The 16,780-nt window shown below is 40.7% G+C and overlaps 1 protein-coding gene across 3 annotated transcripts in view; it reads right to left on the bottom strand.

Moving 5' to 3' along the window:
- Positions 1 to 16,780, bottom strand: part of RPRD1B (regulation of nuclear pre-mRNA domain containing 1B) — a 55,229-nt gene that overhangs the window by 17,922 nt on the left and 20,527 nt on the right. For all 3 annotated transcript variants that reach the window (XM_027770181.1, XM_006144124.3, XM_027770182.1), the window contains 3 exons: positions 13,403 to 13,515; positions 11,002 to 11,128; positions 5,279 to 5,454 (listed from right to left, as the gene is read on the bottom strand). In XM_027770181.1, the coding sequence (XP_027625982.1) occupies positions 5,279 to 5,454; positions 11,002 to 11,128; positions 13,403 to 13,515 (416 nt within the window). The remainder of the gene's footprint in view (positions 1 to 5,278; positions 5,455 to 11,001; positions 11,129 to 13,402; positions 13,516 to 16,780) is intronic.

Genomic DNA, 16,780 nt, shown 5'->3' with positions numbered 1-16,780 from the left:
AACCGCTCATACAAACCGAGTTCAGCTTTCTTTCTTTCTTTTTTCTTAAACATTTATTTGTTTGTTTTGATTTTCAAGCCGCCATGCTGGGAACTTGAAACTCATCAGCAACATGGGAATCCAGCACCTTCACCACCATGCCACCTGCTGGCTCCTCAGTTTTCTTTTCTAAAATGAGGACTAGATTACCTGCTCTCATGGACAATGATTACTGGTTTAAATTACCATGGGGAATGGGGAGAATGCACTCCAAAGTTGATGAATAGGAGCTCTATCTCCACCTACTGCCTGCCACATTACTGAAACAAATATTCTAACCATCTGCACCCTGCAGGGAGGCTGGAAGATGCTGCCAAAAACAACAGAGGGCCACCATTTTCGTTTAGTGCCCCCTAAGCTTCAGCCAAAGAATTTGTCAAGTTGTTATAACCACAATGCAAACAGAAATATGAAGTCATTAGACAAATTTTGGATTCTGGATCATTCTCCCTTCTTCCCAGCTGTGTTGTCTGAAGTCAAAGGCTCTACTCCCAAGTATACATTACAGGCAAGAGAGAAATCCCAAGCTAGGGAGAAACAGCAACAGCTCTAAATTCACTGAGCCAATTTCTCCCCTCCTATCAGAGCAAGAACATGTACCTAGGTACGTGAGGAAGTACCCTCAATGGTAGAGTGCATCCTTTCTCCCTAGCGAAGATTTCTTGGAGAGTAGAGGCCCAACACTACTAGCACACCACTCTATGAAGCCACATGGAGGACCAGGGTCTGGTTTCTGAGCTTCTGAGCCAACCTACACAGGTCAGGCACATAGGCGTGGCTGTAATCCTGGTTGGCTTGGAAGCAGGAGCACTGTGGTGTGAGACCCTGTTGAGGGTATTTCTCTATCTGGGGCTCATAAAAGAAACACATAACTTTGAAAAACAGGAAGCTTTTTTGGAAAGGTTCCTTGGAAGGTCAGCAAATGGTGAAGAGGTTATAGCAGCTGGATCCCATGTGGCCAATTGTGCGGTTTGGAGCCCAGATCCATCTTGAAAAATCATGCTTTAAGGAGCCTGAGGGCCTTTCTGGCCCCTACCTTTTGGAATTTCTTACTCTACAACCTTCCCCTCCCTATTAACCTTGCTCCTGAACTGATATTTGTGCTTTTTCCACATGCCTTATTTTTAATTTCTAGGTTTCCCATGTTCAGGACAAAAGCATTATGGATAGGTTTTCAGTATCTGTCCTTCTAACCTTGCCTGGAGTTTACAGAACAGGTGGTAGGTCAATGTCAATCATGATACTGAGAAACAAAAGTGAATGGTTAATATACAGGAAACAAGAAATGGAAAATTATTTGTTGATGGTAACATGTATGTTGATGTGCTTGATTGAGCCAGTATATAGTGTTTTCTGGATGGGAAATCTCATTTTGTATGCTATAACAATGTATAGTAAATGAATGTAAATAAATAAATTAAAATTTTAAAAAGTGAATGGTTAAAAAAATTATCATCTCAAAATGAATCATGATCCTACTTAAAGAAAAAAAAGAAAAGTAGCACAAAGAAACCCACAGAGTTTTTAACTTGATAGAAAGAAATAGTCATCTTTCTTTACTAACATATACCTTACAACCAAAAAATGAAATTGGATTTGTTAAATCACTTTACTGCAATCTAAAAGGAAAAACAAAAAAAACACTTTTATATAGAAAAAAATTACTCAAGTGGTGACTCATAGAACAAGTATGTTCCAGGCACTGTGAGAGCAGTCAGAGAACTGGCACACTCCGCAAGACCAGCTAAAAGCCGACAGTAGTCAGAGCCAGCCTCACCATTTGCTAATTCTCTTATATTTTTAATAAACAGCCCACCAAATCAATATGTTGTTATTAGCATTTTGAATGTTTTCTTGGTCTGTTTCAAGCTGATCAAGGATCAGAATATTTCCTTACTTGTAACATCGCTTGCATAGAGGGTAAGCTCTTTGAATGGAGAAAACACACCTTCCTTTGTATCTATACATCTGATCAGCACTGTTTGTTGATACATCTGATCAGCACTGTTTGTTGACTCCACAGACAAGCTGTTCCTTAAAGAATATAAACCCTTATTTCCCCCTGGAGGTCTCCAGCCCCTCCTTTCCACACCCTGTCTTTTTGTCTTTCTTCACACACCTGTCTGGTCCAGTCTGCTGCTCCTCATTTAAAAACTATTTATCTTCTTCAATTGCTATTTCCTTTTACAGAAAGGCTTTACTGCTTGACAGGAAGCTGGACTTACCTTAAACCACAATCTGAACTGCCAACTGCTCCTTAATCCACATTATGCACAATTAGTCTGTTTGTTTTATGTTCACCTATGTTGTTTATGCCAGAAAATGATTTCCTTAAGGAGAGAAACACAATCTTTTTCTATGAGCTATACCCCTTCTTCCTAGATTCAAGGCTCTGAATCATGGCACTTGCTAACTCAAAGTTTAGGAGCCACTGAGAAATCTAACATAAAATTCTCAAGTGAAAGAAAACAGACACTTATCATATAAAGGAAAAGATAAACATAAAAAAGAAAACACAAAAAAATCTAAGTGTGTTAAAACTTTGGGAAGAAAACAAAATCTCAAGCAAGTAATCATATTTCCAGAGTCCTAGGAATTCCATCTATTTCACTGAAGGCAATGAAAGGATTATGACATTAAAGAAACTAACATTCTGATTTGGCGATTTTAAAACGAGGACCGGCTGTGTCACAAAAATGAATGCTACAGGGCCAGACCCATAATGTGATGGTTAAGAGAGCCAGATCCCACATGGCTGACTGTGGTTTGCATCCCAGCCCGAATGGCTAGAGAAACATGCCAGGTATGTGTGCATACATGCCCCAAATCCTGACAGGTTGGAGAAATGGAGAAGAGACCTTGTGGGGTGCTTTCTCTCTCTCTCTGGTGAGAGCAAGTGCCCTCTGGCAATCAGTCAATCAATCAATCGATCTAAATAATGTTACAAAGATAGGTATACCTTATGTACTACCTCCAACTTTTGGAGGATTTGTGGGAATTCACAGTATTAATGTATCTTTCAATTGGCACATACCAAATTTTATCATTAGAACAGAATGAAATAAGATCAATCAACTAAAGGGTGCAAAATAAAAACCCCATTTAGATTTTGGAGAGCAGACTATTCACATTTTAAAGCAAGCATGCATAAAGAAAGAACTAAAGCCATCTCTCAATATCCTATGTTGTAGCTAGTCGTTTGCTTTTATAATGCGGCAAATTTAGCTCTATTTTTACAATGATAGATCTGCTCAAGTGACTGGGAGACAAGGTTTGGGATAAGAATCTTTACTTTAGGGAACCAGCAGTTAGCCTAATGGCTAATGTAGCTGGACTCCCACGTAGTCGACCGCGGTTCATGTCCCGGTGGCTTAAAACTCACGCCAGGCGCATGTGCGTGCGTGCCCAAGATCCCAAAAGGAGAGTGGAAGAGAAGGGATTGCGGCGTAACCATCCCCCCTGGGGGGTGATTTCTCGCTTTCTGTCTCTATGTCTCTCTCTGTCTGTCTGGCGAGCGCACGCGCCCTATAGCAAAAACCTCTCAGAAAAAAAAAAAAATCTTTACTTTAGACTCTGTACTTTCCATTGGGAGGAAGGGGCTTCTTGTTCTGCTTCTTAGGCAATGGAATGTCAACACCAGTCCAATGAATGACATGAGGACAGGAATGTGGACGGGAAAGCCACAGAACAGACCCAAATCCCTGACCTGTTTCTCTGCCTTAATGACCTCTGGTACTACAACAACCAGGATGCCTTCCCAAGAAACATACATCCAGAGGAAAGTGCAACTATGGGGAGGGGAAACCAAACAAAGAGTTAACCAGCTCTACCAACCCAATCTCCTTCTCAAAGACTCTGTCCTCTATGGTAGCTTGCCACGTTCCACCCAACAACAGCTGCTCATGATAATCAATGTCTGACAGATCAGAGAAAGCCCTTAATGTGTCGCCAAGGGGCAGTCCAACAGATGGCATGGTGACTTACAACCAGAATCATTAATTACACTCTCTTATTAGTCCCGGGGCACAGTGCTGAAAATGCTTCCTCAGTGAAAGATGAGCATTTCAGATAAATGACCGTCTGGAAGAGCCTGTGAAACTCCCTTTAGGATTTCTGGTCAGTGTCCACTTCTAACTCTAAGCCATAGTATATTTACAGCTGCTTCCCAACTTCCACGTCAAAGCTGGCTAGGAATATGAGGCTCCTACTACCACTATCCATCACAGTTCTCATAATCACTGCAGGTGAAGAACACAGTAAAAAGTGCCTCTTCCTCATTTCCCCTCAAAGGTCAGACGACTGTGCTGAAAGGCAGATAACCTCAGCCACAGACCGAGCTCAATGTTCCCTCTCTCTGTGCGAGAGAACGGATTTCCTGGGTGCGGGGTAAGGTGGCTCTTCCCCTCCCCTCTACTTTGAGTGGAATTTAAGAGAAAATTTTTATAATATAATGTGACTTGTTCTCCAACTCACAACTATCCTGCTGTCACAAAACTACTGGCTGCAGCTTTTTCCAGGCATCTTGCACAAAGAGAACAGACATTCCTGATAGGAAGCCTAGCAGCTTGGGGCAAGCAACATGCCCCAAGTGTCCACATTGCTGACTCTGCCATCCCAGGGGACTAAGCGCTGAGTTAAACCACCGTGTACTTAATTAAGAAGCCAAACGAGCGTATGATGAGGACATGAACTCCTTCCCCAAGGCCACTGAGACTGATGTCCTCAACTCAGGGTGGAAATGACTTTCTTCTCAACAGCCTGACAAATGGCTCCATAACCATTACTGTGAAATTTTAGAACTGACTCTAGACAGAGCTTGCTCTTACCTTAGCACACGGACACCTGTCAGAAAGAAACTTCAACACAACTCAAAAGTTGTTTGTAAGCATTTCCCAAATACTACCAAACACACGATCTTTGGTTTTACTCACTTTATGTTCTGTTCTTTTTGTACTTCAATTTAAGATTTTTTTAAATATATGAGAACAATAGTAATAAGATCCTAAATGCTATGATTACCTGTTCATTGTTTGTTTCCTATGATCCAATTTATTATTTCCTGGACATATAAAAACATGACATCAATTTTTAACTATGCTGAAATAATTATAATATCCAGTGAATATTCCCATTTCATACATTTTTAAAAGATAAAACCTATTAAGTAAAGTACTTTATAAACCTCCTAACACAGGCTACAGAAAGGGAAACTTGGGCAGTCTGGGTGCAGAATACTCACTTCTAGTTTTTTCTCCTTTTCTGACAAAACGTCTTTCTGATTCTGGGTGTACTCCACCAACATCCGAGCCAGCTGGCGCCGGTCTTCTAGCTCTGCCGCCAGGCGCCCGTTATATTCTGCTAGTAACAGACATGCTTCGTCTACCGTTTTTGAAAGACGTTCCGCTGCCTCTTTGTCTAAGGATAAATGAGACCAAAAAATAGAGACAATATACAAATCACATAGGTATGATTGCAAACATTTCTGGGGAGGTTGAGATTCTCTCTCATTGTACAGAATCTAAGCATAAGCCGGAATCTGCTGCTCCCTATGGACACAGGCTGTTGGAGGAGAAACATGAATTGGCTGACCAAGAAATCTAAAGGCACTCACTCTGTCAACGAGGCAGGACATTGCTGAATTACCTGAAGTGAGGCAACTTACAGGGAGAGGAACCTGGCAAAGAGTTTCTAAACATCTATGCCTGCTAAATCTACAAACAAAATAAGCAGAAAGAAATATTTAAAGTCACGTGTAAAATAATTATTCCTTGCCTCTGAGAATTTCAAGGGGTTTCATGTATATTAAATTGTTTAGTGTACTCTTTACATCTGTCTGAAATAAAAAAAAAAGCAAACACTCACTTCTTGGGTGTGGAAACAAAGATATAAAAAAGTTACACGGCAGGTTCTATATGCAGTCAGCCGAGGAGTTGGAATCCGGAGCCTGGTCTCTAGATAGGATCTGTATGCCTCTACCTGTTAAAGGATGAGCTCTCTCCCTGCTTTCACCAAAATATAGGATATGGTAAGGAACAGAGGCTTTCAAATGTTAAATATAACCCATAACAAAGACATACTTTACATAAAAACAAAAGCGACCAAAGCTTCATGAAAAAATACTTATCCTTACTATGTACAAAGTGTTCTATCTTCTATTCCATTTTTAGAAAGAATGTTGGTCATTATCTATCAGACCGATTTCATGTCTGAATAATGAGCTGCAACTCATGCTTTTGGGGAAAACCAAACAAAAAAAAAACCGTGAAGTGTAAGAAAGGCTATTCTTGCAAAGAGATGGTGAACAACTGCTCAATATGAGTGAAAGGAAGAAACAAAAGGCAGATTTGTCTTTATAAAGAAATGACATTGGGCCAGCAGGTGGTGTCAGTTAAGGTGATGGACTCCCACATGGCCAACTGCAGTTCGAGTCTTGGACCTGGAGGCTCAAAACTCATGCTGGGTGCATGTGTGAGCATGTGCATGTGCGCGTGTGCCCAAAATCCCGAGAGGAGAATGGAAGAGAAGAGACTGTGGCATGGTCATCCTCCCTGGAAGAGGTTTCTCACTTTCTTTCTCTCTGTGTCACCGGCAATCGTACCATGCCCTATAGCAAAAATCTCTCTTACAAAAGAAAAGAAATGACATGAGCCTGCTCCATGGCCTGATAGTTAAGGCAGCTGGATCCCACATGGCTGACTGTGTGGTTCAAGTGCCAGACTCAGCAGCTCAAGAAACATGCTGGGTGCATGTACATGCATGCCCAAAATCCTGCAAAGGGAGAAGGGATTATGATGTGACCATTCCCCACAGAAGAGTGTTTTCTCCTTTCCCTGTCTCTCTCTGGTGAGTGCATACACTCTATAACAAAAAACAAACAAAAATATGAAATAAAAAAGAACTGACATAACTGTGTGTTGTGTGGGTGGTGGTGAGATTAAAACTCTGAAATACACGCACCTCATTTTTAAAAGGTCTTTAATGACCAAAACAGAGATTAGGATTTGAAACAAAGAGCACCAGAGACCCCGGCAATTATATAAACAAACTAAAAGTGAGCTAACCCAGTGATCTAGATCTGCTGCTCCATATGAATATGGGCTGTCAGAGGGTTAGAGACTGCAGCATTCTCATGGGTGACTAGGATTTCAGAATTCCCAGCACTGGTCAGGTGGCGGGGCAGTGGGAACTCAGCTGGACCCACATGGGAAGAGTCCTGGATTCCCCACCCAGGACCTCCCTGGGTACACCAGTCATGTGTGTGTGCTCATGATATGGGCCAGCTCAGACTAGGGGTGGATCTTGACATGAGGACCCTGTTGGAGGCATCTCTAGCTCTTTCTCTCTGACATGAAAAAGATGAACAAATCAACATTCAAAAAAAAAAAAGGCCCAACGGTCTCTGGCAAGCAGTCACCTGGCTTTTTGATGCCTTCTTAATGTGACTATTGGGAGATGAACTCCTGAGATTCCAAGGATCATGTACTTCTACCTCCTTGGGGATAGAAAACAAAAGCATCTTCTTGGTGAAAGAGAAAGAGCAAAACAGAGCATGAAGAGATAATAATCTCACTCACAGAAGGTAAAGAGGACCGAAGGACTTAAATTCTTCTAGATTAGTTGTGCAATCTGTGAACAAACTGATGAGATGGTTAGGTTGTTTTAGCTTTGTCACTGTTTGACTATTTTTTTTTATTTGCTTTTGATGGTTAATTAAGATGTTTAGGTGCTGATGGCAAAAAATGGCAGGTAAAATACTAATTTTTAAGATTTAAGATTAAAAAAAAAAAATCAATTTTCACCCTCCAGAAATAATGCATTTATACAAAAAATTACAATCTGGAAAAATAATTATTTTTTTTTTTCAGTTATACAAAACAATGCAGTAGAAATGTAAAAACAAGGTGCTGGTTGTGGGGACTTAAACCAGCCTTCTCAGAAGCCATGTCAGGGAGCACATTTCTGGTCCCAGAGGTCTATGTCAACGGGCAACTCATTCTGAATCCTGAGCTCAAATAAATCACTTTCACTTTTTATGCCTCAGCCTTCTTTTTAGGCCGACACAAACTACCACTAATTTAGTGGCTTAAAACATCACTATTACTTACTATTGTGGTTGATTTCTCCATCTCCAAGGCATATCACACTAACCTCTGCTTCTATAGAAATACAGCCGTGTCTGACTCTTACCCACCTGACTACCTCTTGTAATGATTCTAGGATGACACTGGGCCCACCTGGATAACCCAGGATAATCTCCCCATCTACAAAATTCATTCTGTCACATTCACAGGTGCTCAGGATTAGGATATGGGCATTTGGGGAAGGCTATTATCCTGCCTACCATACCAAGTGAACAAACTGTTTTTAGGAAGAGGAAATTAATCAACTGAGCCAAATGATAGAGATCAAGTTTAAACTGAGTGCAGAGACTCTACCATTCAACTTAGCAACAAGAAAGTCATCAACAACTTGGACAAGAGTAGTTTTAATAAAACTAGAATCAGAAGAGAAAGAAGGCAGGAAGAGGTGTTAATAAAAATTACAGAAGGCTATTTTTTTGGACTAAGTGTTCCTGCATTAACCCCAAAAGACCAGACTAAAAACCAAAATGGAGTCACTCACATTACAGTTCCAGTAATAGAAACTAGTTGTTCTCTGACATTCCAAAAAAAAAATCAAGAAAAAGAGAATAGCCTACTATACTGAACAGGTCAGCTGCAATTGCCATGACAATCAGGTTCCTCTGCCTTTAATTCTTACAGTAAAAAGTAGCCCAGGTCTAGCCCCTACAGCATGCTGGCTGATGCTACTCCACAGGCTGAAGTGACATGGGAGGCCCAGTTCTTCCTGGCCCTCCTTAAAGAGTTGGATAAGGTAAAATGCTCTCTTAAAAGAAAAGCAGTACTAAGTAATCTGATGTTAACCAATCAGTTATCAGTCATTGCATTTAAGGATGGTGGTTGTCAGGGACGTGGCGGCAGGCAGGGGGTAGAAAATAAGGAGTTACTGTTAAACAGGTATGTGGTTTCAAATTCTCAAGATGAAAAGAATTCCAAGAACTGGATGTACAACAATGTGAAAGTACTTCACACTATTAAACTGTACAACATTATGTTATGTGTATTTTGCCAAAATACTTTCAAAAGAAGCTTTATGAGATCTGTAGGTCAGTAAAAACAAAAACCAAATAAATAAAAAGGCATATATTGCTAGCTTTATATTAATGTGCTTTTAATCTTTACAAACCTTGATTTTGATATAAGGAAAAAGTTAGTAATAATTTATAAATTAATAATAACTTTTTAAAATTGGACTTAAGGCCAGCCAGTGGTATGGTAGTTAGGGTGGTTGAATCCCACATGACCGACTATGTGTTTCGAATCCTGGACCTGGAGGCTTCAAACACACGCTGTGCACAAAATCCCAAAGGGGGAGACATATAGAGAAGAGGGGATTATGGCAGGACCTTCTATCATGGGAGTGTATTTTCTCTCTCGCTAGTAAGTGCACATGCCCTCTAGTATACTAAAAATAAATATATAAATATTTGGACTTAACCAGTTCAGGGATTTTGCCAGGACAGTATAGTAAAGAGAGAAAGAGAAGATAAGGGGCTGGAGGTACACATAAGGGAGTATAGTGAAGACCCGAAGCTGAGTACAGAAGAAATGAGGACTTGAGGGCTAGGAAGAGGTACGGTCAGAGACTGCAGGTTCCAGTGGTGCACTATTGGGAGTGGGGAGCAGAGTGGGAGAGCCAAATGCTTCTGGTTTGACTTAGAAGACTTCATGCTGTGTTCTCCAATAAGCACATTCCTGTCTCAAAGTCCTCCCCCGTGCTATCCTCTCTGCCTCGTGGCACTTCCTTCCTCAGATATGTTCATGGCAGGCTTCCTAATTTGGGGTGAGGGGAGGTCTCATCTCATCAGAGAGGCCTTTCCTGACCACCTTTAAAAAGCATCTCTCTCAATCTTCTCTGCTCCTACACTCCTGCTTCATTTTTCTTCATGGCACTTAACCCCTGAGGGGATATGAGTGAGACACCAAGTGTATGTACTACATAGTGGGCCTCAAGTATCTACTGAATGAGAATACTTCAGGAATGACCTTGATTTTGTTTAGATGGATATGGACAAAATTAGGGAAGCTGCCAACTCAAGGGTCAAGAGGGGGAAAACGGTGGTCTTCAGAAGAGGAAAATTAAAGGTGTAAGCTCTTGTAATGGAAAGAATATAAGCTTTGCAGACTAGCTTGGGATCCAAAGATCTACTATTTGTGTGACCCTGGGCAAGACAACTAACCTCTCAAAACCTAAATTTCCTTCTGTACAATATAGGAATACACATTCAGCAATTGTCACGGATTCTCATAAAAGAGTGAGAAGTACCTGGCACAGAGCATCCTCTATAAAGATTAGCTCATGCTTCACTCCTTCCTCTCAATTTCCCATGCAGAAAGCAAGAATAATGTCAGCTGCCACTCCCTGTTTAATTTGGGTGGTCACCATTAGGGCAAAACAACACACACCACACACCTGGAATTCTTGGCACTGAAGGCATTATCATCTACAGGATCTGTCAGTGTGCAGTGTGTAAATCACACTGCTTAATCATAAATTTGTTTTTAGTAAAAGGGTCATGAGTTTAATGCCTACCCCCCTAACTCCCACCAGTCCCATTACAAACAATTTCTACTGTTCTTTCAATAGACCTTATTTAGAGCCACATGTTGGGGCATGCTAGCATTTCTACAATAATTCCTAGAATCACTACCTATTCAAGCTCTGACTATTCTAAGAGCTTGTGTGTTCAGCATGTGAGTTGTATTTATAGGTCCCAAGATGGCAGAGCACCCAACACAACATGTGAAATGCATACCTGAGGTTAACATAAGCATGTGCTAGGGCTTGATGCACTATAGATGTCCTTCTTTCTGTGTCTTTCACCTAACTTTACCTTCTCACCTGTTATTTTTTCCAATAAAGAAACATCTTGCACTTCCTGGGGCAGAGAAGCAATTTTCTGTCGAACGGTAGCGTCCCCTGATGCAGCGTTCTCCAGATCCTGTAAAGCTTTGATTAGTTCCTCAGTCTGAAACAAAAACACAAACGACACTATCCATTAAGATGTACAGCGCTTGGGGACCAGCAGTTAGCGTAATGGCTATGTCGCTGGACTCCCATATAGTCCACCGCGGTTCGCATCCCAGACCGGGTGGCTTAAAACTCACGCCAGGTGCGTGTGCGTGTGTGCCCAAGATCCCGAGAGGAGAATGGAGGAGAAGGGATTGTGGCATGACCATCCCCCCTGGGGGGTGATTTTTCACTTTCTGTCTCTATGTCTCTCTCTGTCTGGCGAGCGCACGTGCCCTATAGCAAAAACCTCTCCAAAAAAAAAAAAAGTACAGCGCTTAAAGAAAATTGGTTGACGGGACCAGCAATTAGCATAATGGCTATGTCACTGAACTCCCATGTAGTTGACCGTGGTTCGCGTCCCCCAGACTTGGTGGCTTAAAACTCACGCCAGGCATGTGTGCATGCGTGCCCAAGATCTCAAGAGGAGAACGGAGGAGAAGGGACTGCGGCCTGGCCATTCCCCCTGCGGGGTGATTTCTTGCTTTCTGTCTCTCTGTCTCTCTCTGTCTGTCTGGAGAGCACACGCACCCTATAGAAAAAACTTCTCAAAAGAAAAAAAAAAAAAGAAAATTGGTTGATAGTTAATGAGGTGGGGGCAAATTCTAAGAGTGGTTATTCCCACCACTTTTTTTTTTTAAAAAAAAAAGAAAAGAGAAGTTTCAGAGCTTACAAAGAGAATCATGTCCATGGCAGAACATAAATGAGATTCTGCAGCATGCTTTTCTTTTTTTTTTTTTGAAAAGGTTTTTGCTATAGGGCATGTGTACTTGCCACAAAGACAGAGGTAGACAGAAAGCGAGAAATCACCCCTCAGTGGGGATGGACACGCCACAATCCCCTCTCTTCCATTCTCCTTTCGGGATCTTGGGCACGCACACACACACACACACACACCCAGTGTTTGAGTTTAAGCCACTGGGTTCAGAACTAGAACTGTGGTCGACTACATGGGAGTCCTGCAACATAGCCATGACACTAACTGCTGGTCCCTAAAAAAATTCTTTAAAAGCATGTTTTGAACAACTTAAGCAAACCAGGAATGCATATTCTATGTCTATCAAAAAGGGGATTATTAAATTGTCAGAAAACAGACTGCTGACAGGTTATCTAGTGAATAACGATAAGCAGCTGACTCTGTAAATGACAGTTAAGACTGTCCTAAATGTTGACCATCTGGGCTGTCTTCTTTTAAAATTCTGAAATGCAAAGATATATGATCTAACATTAACTCCCAGTCTAATTTAACGTAACATAACACAAACAAGACATCTTAGGACCAGCAGTAAGCATAACGGCTATGCTGCTGAACTCCCATGTAGTCAACCGCAGTTCGAGTCCCAGACCCAGTGGCTTAAACTCATGCCAGGTGTGTGCGCATGCGTGCCCAAGATCCCAAAAGGAGAATGGAGCAGAAGGAATTGCAGCATGGCCATCCCCCCAGGTGGTGATTTCTCGCTTTCTGTCTTTCTGTCTCTCTCTGTCTCTGGAGAGCGCACACCGCCCTGTAGCCAAAAGCTCTCCAAAAAAAAAAAAAAGACATCCTCCCATTTACACAGGCTTTAAACATACCCACATGTTATAAAGTAAAGCAGTTTTAGGCAAAATAAAAGGGGCAGAGTGACCCAGTGAAAAAAGCATGTGCTCCAAAGTCAGAGAGACCTGAATCAAATGGAGATCTGGTAGAGTTGCTTAAATCTGTCCCACCAAGACTCATTTTCTTTGGTTACAGACAAAATGAACCAACACAGAGTTCATGAGCTAACTGTGTAAAGAGCTAAACAATACAAAACACATGGTTAAAGACTAACTCCCTCTTTTTAATAGGCTACAGAATAGCAAATTTGCTAGTCATCCAGGGGCCATCCTTAAATTTTAATGAGTTATTTACTTATAAGACACCCATGCTATTGGAGACAAGCCATGGCAGACTTCTGAATGTCTTTCAAACATAACATCACCAACTCTTTTCACAAAAAATCTATTTTTTAATATTTATTTCAAGGAGTGAAAAGGCCAAATCCAGGTATTTCATCCCGGAGTCATACATGCAAAGACAAAAATGGCATACTGCCTGGCAAACTTCACTGGGTGAGCTCTTGCACCCGTGCCCCTGCAGCATCCCTTCAGTCATTTCATACTATTGGTCACTGGTGCCACCTTGTGGCCACAATCTCCAAATAGAGGTCACTTGAGTCTCTGCCCTACTCTCTAGGGATCAAGCCAGACATACCAACAGGGGTCCTGCAGAAGGATCTTGGGGAGAGTAGCTTCCAGGGTAGTCATCATCCTCCTCCTCCTGGATCTGCTGAAAAGTTCGCTTCAGAGATTTCTTCTCTTCTGCTGCTACAGGAGAGAAAAAAGGGACAAATTTGAGTCATACATCAAGCCCTAATAAACATCACATGCTGCATACAATGTTTCACTACATGAAAAAACAGGGCAGAAGGGGCATACATTTTCAGAGATAGCTTATCATTAACTTTTTAAAAAATGTAGTTACTTCTTTCAGGAGCAAGAGAGACAGAGTGAGAGAGAGAAAGAGAGCACCCCCAATATGGTCCCAACACCACAACCCAGTCCCAGCTTCAGCTAGCCCTCGATCATAGGCAAGCACGTGCCTGGCATACTCAGGGAGGCCTCCAGACTTGAACCAGAAATGCTACCATTCAGGACTACCTCATGGAGTGTCGTCTTCTACTGATGTGCCACTATCTGGATCCCAGGCTTAGCACTAATTTTTATGTCAGTTTTTCTAAATTGCTTGCAACATTACCAAAAAGAGTCAATTAGTTCTTGGACTGTGACCTCAGAGTAACTGAAAAAATACTACCAAAAACAAGCATCTGAAAGTGAAACTTATCAAACTACCACATTTTATTAAAACCCTCATTATCATGAAAAATAAACAGTTGACAGTAATGTGAAATGGTAAGAAACCTATCAAACAACAGCTGCAAGACTGTGTGTGAGGGTTTTTAGAAAATGTATGGCATGTAAAATGAGATACTTATGCTAAGAATCATTTCAGAAAATAAATAGGACAGAGAAAGTCATCAGTAAAATTGTGTCCAAAATTCTAAACACAAATATCCTTTAAACTATCCTTTTAAAAATAAACCTAATTCTATCTTAAAATAAAAAACATCAATTACTGAGAAATATGATTGATACTGCAAGAAAAAATTACTTAAGTTAGCACTTTAAAATTAGCCACTTTTGTGGCTGACAGGTTACATTTTTTATTATCTGTACTGTATGCTATCACATTATGATAGATTTTTTAATTCCAAAATTATACCACTTGGCATAAAATTGGACAATATGAAATAAACACCAAACTGTGGGAAATAAATGTAAAGAAATAATTTAACACATAATACCTGCCAGACATTGCAATAGTTTCTTTAATCTTTCTAAGAACTCTTAAGATGCTGTATCTCAAATTTATATGTGAAAAATTAAAGGCTGGGGGCGGTTAAATATGCATTTGTGGTATGGCCCCCAAACCTGAGCTCTTTTCCACTGCACTTAAAAATTACTTAGCACTAATAAGTAACTCTGATCTGTCAAAAAAAAGGAGAACTGCCTCAGAACTTTGTGAGTTCATAGAATAACTGAGAGAATACACACACATTTCTTGCTTAACTATTTTCTTCTGGAACCAAGCAGGCAGCTCCTGAGCTCTACCTTATATGTTAACTGACCACATTATGTTTGTAGTAAAAGTCAAGTTGGTACCATGGGATTTATCTTTCCTTAATGTTTTTGTTCTATCTACAAAAACAAAACAAAAACAGCAATATTTGTGATAGCTCTTGCTTTGCATGATTCTATTACACATGGATTTGTTACCATGGTTTAGCAAAATGACACCAGTCCCTCAACAACACGGTTCAAATTTCAATTACCATGACATATCTATTGACTCTGAGTAATAGCATAAATACGGTATAAATTTCACTAACTTCAGCCCCCAAATCATGATCAGTGGGCAACCATATCACATTACTTCTTGAAAGTCTGTCAGTAATTGCTCAGTAGGTATTTGTTATTCACTTTATACAAAGATAGCAGAGTGTGCCTCCCTGTCTCCCAGTGATAAAACCCACCTGACATTAAATAAAAATCAATAATCGAAATAGGGACCTGGCCACCAAGATGAAAGTGTAATAAACACACTCTAGCTACAGTTCGTGCTGGAACTGAAATCTGAAGAGCACAGAGTTGTCTAGGAGGTGCTGCCACTGCCACCACTCAAGCACCTCTAGACCCACAGGCAGGAACACAGAGCAGGCCAACGTAACAGCACAAATGGAGAAAAGGGTGCTGGCAAAAAGGATGGCCATGTCTGGAGGAAGTGATGCTGACAACTTCGAACGAAGGAACTTGCAGAGATTTTAATGTCGCTCAAAGGGTAATGCTGGAAGCTGCTACAAACTTAGAAGTATGATAGTTTGCTAAGGCCTAGAAAAGATGCTTGCTCAGTGTCATAAATTACATCAGAAGGTGGCAAGCACAGTTCAAACCAGTCTTGATAAGTTGGTTACAAAGAAAGCACATTTCAATACTAATGTTTCTGCTTTTAAGTTGTAGCATACTAAATAACTATTGCTTATACTGTCTTTTCTTGTTGCCCTATATACTGGAAACCAACAAATTTCTATTTGACCAAAAAAATTTAAATCACAGAACAACTGTAATTTTCCCCAGTGATCCTTAAGACCATTATTCATGGTCTGTACAGTCTTTTCTTTATTTAAAAAAAAAAAAAAAAAAAGTTTCCCTATATTGCCCAGGCAGCCTTGAACTCATGATCCTCCTGCTTCAGCCTCCCACACAGCTAGAACTAAAGGCACGCACCACTGTGCTCAGCTCTCCACAGTCATTTTTATAGTCCTGTACTACCATGAAAAATATGGATTTCTAAGTTTTTAAAACAAAAAAATCTACTAGGATATCATTTACCTATGAAATCTCTAACAGTCCTCTGCACACAGCAGCTACCTAACTGATATGTGGTTACCATTCACACAGACATCCAGCCACTACAGTATCAAAGTGGCCATGTATATGGAGGGGAAGAATGTGAGCATAAGATCAAAATACCTTTTTAAAAATATTAAACTGTTTGCATCCAAGCATCTAGAAGTGTGTTCAATAAGTAATTTTTAAATAAAGCTAGAAAACAATTATAAAACTTGAAATCTTTAATTCTGAAACTCTCATACAGAAATTATTGTACATAAAACCCAACTCACTACGTCAGGATTACTGAATTGGGTGCTGGAAAGCCCTGGATGGACCTATGCTTTTGCTTTCCCTGATTCACTTTCCTAAAACTAGCCAAGGCCCCTAAGTGTGGTTCACCTAGAGTCAGAGTCTGTCCACATCTGCAACCTACAAACGAAAGCCACCTAATCGGGAGTTCTTTTTACCACCTCATGCTACTACACACTTGTAATAACACAAAACAAAGCACATGGATAAAAATTTTACAGAGGTACAAGGAAAAGTTCACAGAAAACTGGTATTGGTCTGGGACCATAGCCTCGTGGTTAAAGGAACTGGATCCCAGTTCAAGTCGTGGCCTGAGAAATCTGGCTGGGCA

The sequence above is a fragment of the Tupaia chinensis genome, unplaced genomic scaffold (assembly GCF_000334495.1).
Source record: "Tupaia chinensis unplaced genomic scaffold, TupChi_1.0 Scaffold000115_1, whole genome shotgun sequence".
NCBI lineage: Eukaryota > Metazoa > Chordata > Mammalia > Scandentia > Tupaiidae > Tupaia > Tupaia belangeri.
Note: the sequence above shows the minus strand (reverse complement) of the source record. Positions and strands in the feature narration are given on the sequence as shown.